Here is an 8462-nt window from a genome sequence, read left to right as displayed (position 1 = left end):
GTGTGTGCACACACTCACACACAAACAATTGCTCTCTTCTCCTAGCAGACACATGCAACCACACATAAGTGATTAATCACACTCAAAACAATCTCGCCAAACAGACACACAGCCAATGAATACACAAGACGTAAGAGATTCCTCCTGATATCGAGACGTGCTTTTCCAAATCTCTGTGACGAAAACGGTCATGGTCACAGCAACACACCAGCTCACGCAACTTTAAACAGCACCACAAAGCATGAAATACTGTGAAAATGCTTCATCTAGCATGAGTGAAGACCAGACTGGGCCACTTTCCTGTCTACAGAAAGGAATCTACATAGTATTCAGAGAAACCAGTATATATAAATATGAAAACTGGATGTTGATACCGTGCATATGACAAAGTTCATGTCCCACAAATGAATGCAAACATAACTTTGTCTTTCAAAGTCTCTTTCAGCACTAGCACTGGTCTTCCAACAGTATTTCCTTTATTCCATCATTCTGTGCAACTTTTCTTCCTCCCACTCTGTAACAGGGCTGCAGATGCTGAACCTGGCCCTCATTCCAAAACAGCAGGAGTTCGAGTCTCCCAGCTCATTAACACACAAAATTACCTCCCACCCCCAGACCACATTTCATTCTTCTCAAAAATGCACACAGAAAAACACACGGAAAAGAGTTTTCCATAATCACTTTATTAAATATACACTGACTGCCCTTTGATAAATACAATGTGGGCATCGTTGAACATTAGTGCCAAGACAGAAATGAGCAGCAAAACAAGGACAACATGAAAACAGATGAGAAACTTCATGGCAAATCCTCGTCATGTTCAGTCCTTCACCACTGGTCCTGTGAATGAACACACACAGAAATCATGTAGCGTGATGTGTTACTGTGTCAACAAACCTCTAATAGATTTTACCACCTGTGCTCACCTTTAACCATGCGGCCATGAATCAGGTACGGAGACCTGAAGTCATGCTGGCAGTTGGCGTATCCCATGCCCAGTCCCAAACCTGACCCGAATGAGACGGGCCATGTGCGACCTGGTGGAGAAAAAACACTTTGAAGTATGTGCTTACAGAAAAACCCTACATTTACCTTAAAACTGAACTGCACCAACAATTATTAATTTAATCGACGATTAGTTCTAATCAGAGTTTAGCAAAACCAGGTTTAAATAAAGTTAATCCAGACTCAAATCAAAAATCAAGAGAAATTAAGCTGAGCTCTGTTGCACAATTAAAAACTAATTTCCAGAGTTTAATCAATATAGAGATGCTTGTTTACCCACTGGAGTGAAAGAAAGAGACACATCATAAAACTCAATTAGGTTTAGTCTGTCCCTTAACTTTCTTTGATGAACTTCATTACTTTTTGCTTAATCCATCTGAAAAATGCAGCCATTTTCAGTTAAACCTCCTCAAGTGTAGGTTTTAAGTTAATAATGGATCACACTTTAGAGTTTAAAGTTCTGTCACAACAGAATTACATTTAATCCAGGTTTAGAGTAAAAACTAAACTGAGGTTTAGAGAGGGGTTTAAGTCTAATCTTTTCAAACTTTAAACTAATTTAAAGGTTTGGTGCAACATAATTCCAGTTAAACCATGATTTAATCAGATTTAAAAATCAATCCTTGTTGGTGCAACATAGACTGAAACAAAGAACACTTACGTTTAAAGAAAAGGACGGAGAACACAATGCCCACACCGAGGCCGGTTACTGCGAAGAGGCAGAAAAAAAGAGAAGGTATGAGTGGAGTGATTCAACTACACATTCAAATGATTTGACTCAGGTACTTCAGTAATGTGATCATGTCTGATGTAGTATAAAACTGGCTGGCATAGATGTAAATCTGTTGTAATGAGGTCAGTGGGGTGCCGCTATTATGTTTGATGCAAGAGTTGGTAAATAACAGAAGTTAGCAAGACGTTGCTCATTAGGAACAGAGAGGGAGAGAAAAGGCAGCAAGAGCACAAACTTCCAAGAAAGAAAGAGAACAGTAAAAGGGGTGCAAGAGAGGGGGAAACGAGTTAAAAGGAGCAGTGACAGTGTCCATGAGGTAGAGGGCAGGAGAGGTGATGGGTCAAAGAGTTCATACATACTGTGCATAGGGAAGGTGAGGACCCAGTATGGTCAAGCAGAGGGTTAGTCTGTGCCACAAAAGTTGGCTGAGATGTTAGAAGTGCTCAGACCAGAGTAGGATCTTGAGGAGGAATGTGTTTGTGCGCTTAACTTCACCTCGCTGCAGGCCACACCACACCCAACAGCATGCTAGCCAGCACAGAAAACACATAAAAACAGCCATTTGGGCCCCTCTGACTCTTAATTGGATTCAGGGAGCTATGCAGCATGACCGACTCGCCTGAACCAGAACCCACAGACTGTTCTCTTTTACACAACTTACAAATGTCATACAAGACCACAAAAAAACCCTGAACACCCTCATTATCAAAATAGATCAACAACAAATCATTGTCCTCTGCATCCATTTCAAGCAAAGATGGAGTTAAATTTAAGGTTCTCCGTCTGTTGCAGCCTCAGTCTTTCTTTGCTCTCCAGCCAGAGCATTTCTGAAGCCTCTGATTTTCCACTGACAGTTATACAGTCAAAGCATTGGCTGAATATGAGGGCAGATCAACATCTCATTTTGGCATCCTCTCTCTTTGTCTGGACATCTCCAACGGGGATGGATTATAACGAAAACATTTGTGCTGGAGTAGAGCAAAATACATAACCCACTGGCCAGAAAATGCGCAGTAGCTTTTGCCAGAAAATAAAGTCTAGAGCTAGTAATTTTATTGTTATTGATGTGTTCATTATTTCAAGTATTTTCTGGAAATGGCATCAATTAAGACATTCATTTTCAATCAGACATTTTGTGGATTTGTTAAAAATACAACTTGAGTCGTAGAACTCTGGCACATGTCTTTTGTTCAACGTTGCAGTTTTAAAATGATTGTGACAGCACATTTCTTTGTAGAACTAATGATGTTTTTGTGTGCTGGAGGGGACACTGTTTAGGGATTTGCACAGCTGGAATAAAGAAAATAATCTTACCTAACGTGACTGGCTGACGGTAAAGTAATATAAATAATTTTCTTTTAATTGTGCAGCTCTACTTCATTTCCAGTTTTTAAGCCATGCTGGCAGCGTAGTTCTAGGGAAGGCTAAATCAGTCTGTGAGTTGGTCAACAACATTTTTCCTGACTGAAATATCTTGACATCTATTAGATGAACAGCCAAGACATTTTGGACAGACATTCATGGTCCCCAGAGGATGACTCCCACTGACTTTGATGATCACCTGATTTTTCAGTAGTGCTACTATGATGTTGGACATGGGCTGTTTTTTCTTGACTATCTCAGCAACTGTATGATGGACTGCCACTGAATTTTGTTCACACATTAATGGTGCCCTCAGGACAATCAGCTTTGTGCAAGAACATTTTTGTATTCTCATCTAAAATTTCTCTTGCTTTTTTCTAATGAAGGTCTCAGCTAAACATGCCAGGTAAGATACAGCAAACGTTCGAAACTTAAGATAACTGTGTAAATGACTAGTCTGCGCATATTTGAATGCACGTGCAAATTAGCAAATTAACATCCCAATAATTCCATATAGGGCCAAAGAAACGGCCCCAAAGACTAAAAAGAACTTTATGAGTTTAGAGTGTGAAGTCCTGCTTTCAGAGGTCCATAAGGAAAAGTTTATAATTTTGAATAATGTTGAAAGTCTGAAATTACCATAAAATATTTCTGTTTAATTTTAGTAATCAGAACTAATAAAATAAAGTCGTTATTATGTCATTTTTCTTTTATCTGACCTAGTTTAAGAGGTTACACCATATTTGGTGACCTGTTATAAAAATAGCAGAATGCATCTTACATCTCATCATTGATATGATTAGTCTTGTGTGTTGATCAGAGTTGGATTAAAGGTCCTGGTGGGCGCACAACATTTTCAGATTTACAGTTGGGCCTTGGCACATTCTTAAGTTTGGGAATGGTTGCACTAAAGCAGAGAAACTGGAAAACTGAGGGCTGTTAATGCCATGTTACCTGAGGGCCTGACAGTCTCTGAAATATCAACGACATGTATATATATGAAAATGGCTTCAAAGGAAAAAAAAACACCACGCCATGGCAGGGCAATCCATGTCTGCAGTGGGAGGGGGGGGTCAAGGGGAAGAGTCCATCACAAGGATAGAGGACAGAATAAGTGAGGATATTCCCATGGAGAGTAACTTCATAAAACCTGCATGTGAAGATATGTGATAGCTAATAATACATCATTAAATTAATGATGATCAGCTTTATGTGCAAATTTACAATTAAATTACGATTTGCAATGCAGTCAAACAGGATAATGTGAATAATTATGAAGTGTAATTTACTTTTCAAACTAATGAAATATACAGTCGATAGTGAAAAACCTGTGTTTGGATGACAGCAGACTGACTGCACATGGCTCCTACGACAGGTCTGTCCTACTCTAAAATTGTGCTCCTATCTGAAAGAAAATTTAAAAGACAAGAAAATTGGGGAATGCAAGAAGTTCTCCTAAATCACTCACAGACAGCACTTAAGAATAAATATGTTTGTACGAGTTGTTCTTGCATGAGGCCCAGTGTGTAATAACTCAGGTCATAAATTCCATCCCCTCTATGTTAATAGATTGCACATGGGCCAAACTAAAACATCAAAGTATGTGTCAAATAACTTTTTCTCAAATATGGTTTCTGTCACTTTAGGTAGTTCTGCTCAGTTTGGTTTTAATTAGTTATTTGATGCTAGGCTCTGCTCAGGATTGAGTCAGCTGGATGTAATGGCCGGACCTCAATACTGCAGCTGATCACTACTGCGCTAACTCTGGCTCCATATGACGTCACCAGTGTAAAATGGGTGCACTCATATCCAGGATATTTTGGCTTTCGTTTTGTACATTGGGAGGAAGTGAAGACATGTTGGTCATATTTATTTATGTCAATGATAGAGCCTCACAGAGCCACTAGCACTCTTAGTCTTGTTAATACACAGCATATAAAAGAGTACATAAGGGATAAAGATGTAGAAGTACATAAATCTTTTAGAGAAGAATGTACATTTACAGAACAAACATGCTGCCATTTTCAACATCAGTACAATTTATATGGTTATTAATAGAAATAAACGAGACAAAAAAAAAACTGTTGTTTCCTGTTATAAAGAGGATATTACTGATATCTCCTTCCCTGCCATCAATGCACATTATGCTACTGGTTTCTCTTTACCTTTATGACAAGTTGGATTTGACATATCTCTCTTTTATCATTAGCTGGTATATTGTAGCTCTCTTCCTTTGCTGTGCAGAGTATATCTTTGGTAAGAGATCGAAACTTTTTATGACATATGGGGCACTTCATATAAAGTGTAGTACAGAGGTACTAGAGGACAGCGACCTTTTATGCAGTTGTTGTGTTTACTGTAATTACAAAAACATCTCCACATGAATTAATTTACTACATTAAAATGCTTTGAGTCATTACCACACTTACACAATGCAACGCAAAATAGGCAAAACAATATCTCCCTGAGTGATCATAGAAAGTTAAACCTAACAAAAAACTTGAAACAACCCGCTGAGTAGAACATATGCTGCAGTTTCTCTGGCTACTAGAGACACCTTGGCACAGCTGGCAGTTTGCTGCACACAGTGAGCCCCAAGAAATGCCAAAGTGCAGATGTTTTTCCTCCCAGCAAGAAACATATTTTATTGTGCCGAAGCTGACGTCATTAAGTGTCTTTTGGGACGGATTGTTTTCCAGTCTAAGTATTTGAGTGCTGGACCAACACTGTTTCAAATACTGCAGATAAACTCCTGCATAAAGATCCTGTGGTGATCTGCTCAACTCCGTAATGCAGCGTTGTTTCATCAGCTCTGACTAGCTGAGCAAGGGCCACAGCTGATGGAGGAAAAAGAAACATCTAATCATTATAATATCATGAAAATAAAAACTATTTATGTTGCTACCCAACAGATGGTTTTGGCAGTAAAGTCAAACATCTCTGTTTAATACTGTGCATTATCCTTGCTCCATCAAGTTTCTGAATATTAAACTGAAATTAAAAGTAAATATTTAAAGTTCAGTGTAAGCTGCCTGCAGAACAATGGAAAAGGCAACAGACAGAATTTGTTCTCTTCTTTCACCATTTCACCGTTAAATATATCAAAAAGTAGACCTTATATGTTTATCAGGGTGTTTGTCCACTTCTCACTATGCTAGTGTGTTAGCTTACCTTTGGGCTAATAATTTAGATTAAATTATATTAGATTAATTTATCCCTAGATCACAGGCCATGAGGATACTTTTATAGGTTGACATTTTGTTTCTACTTTCCAGTGGGTGTATGAGCTGCTGGTGCATCAGCTGCAAAGACAGAGGGTTACTACCGGAAAGGACTCAAAACTCATAACATCATATTAAGCCGAACAAATGGAAAAGTGTGTTATCATATAAGAACACTGGTCACCAGTAGACCATCACCATCACTGGCTTAAAGCTATTTAGCTGATCACACAGCACAACTGATGCCATGATTCATTATTCTGCATTTATACAAGATTTAACCAACATTTTATTCTCATCAAACAGAAATAGGACAATGTGTAAATGAGAACAGCTCATTTGTGATTTCAGTTAGCAAAGTTTTTGGGGGGTAATGTGCACACCACTACATAAATGAGATTTGGATTAAACTGCATGAGTACTCCAAGAGTTTTTAAATGGAAATTTTGCTCTTAAAATCAGCTGCACCATCAGCTTCAACAACTCTGGATACAGTGTTTTGGGTTCGTTATGTGTTCATAGGAGGCACTGGCATGCAAGGAAAAAGAATTCTTTAGAAATTCAAGGCAACACGGGGTGAATTATAGATACACAAATCATTTAGGGGGTGAAGTGCTCCTTTAGGTTACTTAGTTAGCATGTGTCAATGACTCCAACTCAGCTGAGAACTGGGCTGGACAATATACTGACGTTATGTTGATACTATGATAGGACACTGGATATCGTCTTGGATTTTTATTATCATCAATATGACATAAGTGTTGTCTTTTCCTGGTTTTAAAGTCTGCATTACAGTAAAGTGATGTAATTTTCTGAACTTACCAGACTGTTCTAGCTATTCTATAATTTGCCTTTACTCACTTAGCCATTATGTTGACATTACTGGTGCATTACCAGTCATCCCCACAATACTGTCACAATATCATGGTACTTGATCAAAAATATTGTGATATTTGATTTTTCCATATTGGCCAGCCCAGCTGGAGGGTAGTTTAATAACTACCAGTGCATTACATTCTAAAAGACCATCCTATGTTTGAACAAATTGAGAATATACAGTGTGTTATTTTAGAGACAAGGTGCATATGGAGATATATCATATATCACAGTTTATCTTAAAAATATTACTCAGAAGCCATATCACCCAGCTCTTGTCATTGATCAGTTTATGCAAAAGGTGATTATAAAGCATTCATCTAGTTCTCCTGAACACATATTTTTAATTTAGTACCGGCCAATATTGATCAATCTGGGCATTGTTAATATGCACAGAGAGTAGGAGGGAACACAACAGGGATTAAATGAGCTGAGACTGAGCACAGTATTCATGCAGTCCTTCCCACTACTTGTTTTATTAGTTTTAGAATGATAGAGGTCTTAGTGTGGATCCAGTTTTAAGATTTACCCAGTTAAGTGTGGGCATGGTCAGCAAAAGTCAACAAAAGAAGTGTTGTTATTCTGTACCCTGTGTGTTTACATTTGCAAAGCCCTTTGAGACATGCTTTAGTTTTAAGAGCTGGAAAGTTATAAACTACTGTCATGCTCCTTGCTGGAATTAAACTGGAAATATTAATTAAACACTGTGGGTGATGGAGAACGGGGGGAGATGAGACAGCCTGAGAATCAGGACAATTTAGCCTGTGGCTGGAAGTAGACAGAATTAACCTTAACAGCTGTAACACACCCTTCATACTCTCTTATTTCACCTGTTCAATAACACTGTCCAGTCTGTTAATCAAAACAGAAACTCTAGCTCGTATCCAAATGACATGTGATCTTCTTTAATCTTAATGTTTCCCTAAAATAACAACGCAGGTAACGTTAGTTTTATCCATTCAGCGGTCAAGTGTGCCGTTGACCTCAGTGCACTGTCCCAGCGTGGACACAATACTGTACTGTAGAAAAAGACCTCTACTAAAGCCCTGGCCTGTAGCACAGCTCATTTACCAGGTGTAATATATAGCAGAATATCTAACAACAGCGTTTAATAATGACATTACTTGTATGAAAAGACATTAACCTGTTTTAATAGCTGTATCAGCAAGACAGCGGTCCCATTTCCGTCCGTGTTCGTCCGCCATGTTCAACTATCAGGAAGCCCTGCGAAATATCGCGAGAGAAATATAAAGTCACGTTAACTC

General features: G+C 38.5%; 1 protein-coding gene across 1 annotated transcript; it reads right to left on the bottom strand.

The window, feature by feature from the left end:
* Positions 1 to 664: 664 nt before the first annotated feature.
* LOC146331666 (MICOS complex subunit Mic10-like) lies at positions 665 to 8402 on the bottom strand. Its single transcript, XM_084743077.1, has 4 exons — positions 8342 to 8402; positions 1667 to 1714; positions 927 to 1037; positions 665 to 840 (listed from the first exon to the last, which is right to left on the bottom strand). The coding sequence occupies exons 1-4, from the start codon at positions 8400 to 8402 to the stop codon at positions 821 to 823; spliced, it is 240 nt and encodes a 79-aa protein (XP_084599203.1). The 3' UTR covers positions 665 to 820.
* Between the last annotated feature and the right edge of the window lie 60 nt (positions 8403 to 8462).

The sequence above is a fragment of the Lutjanus erythropterus genome, chromosome 2 (genome assembly GCF_056507025.1).
Source record: "Lutjanus erythropterus isolate fLutEry1 chromosome 2, fLutEry1.hap2, whole genome shotgun sequence".
In the NCBI taxonomy this organism is placed as follows: Eukaryota; Metazoa; Chordata; class Actinopteri; order Lutjaniformes; family Lutjanidae; genus Lutjanus; species Lutjanus erythropterus.
This window is presented reverse-complemented; position numbering and strand designations above follow the sequence as displayed.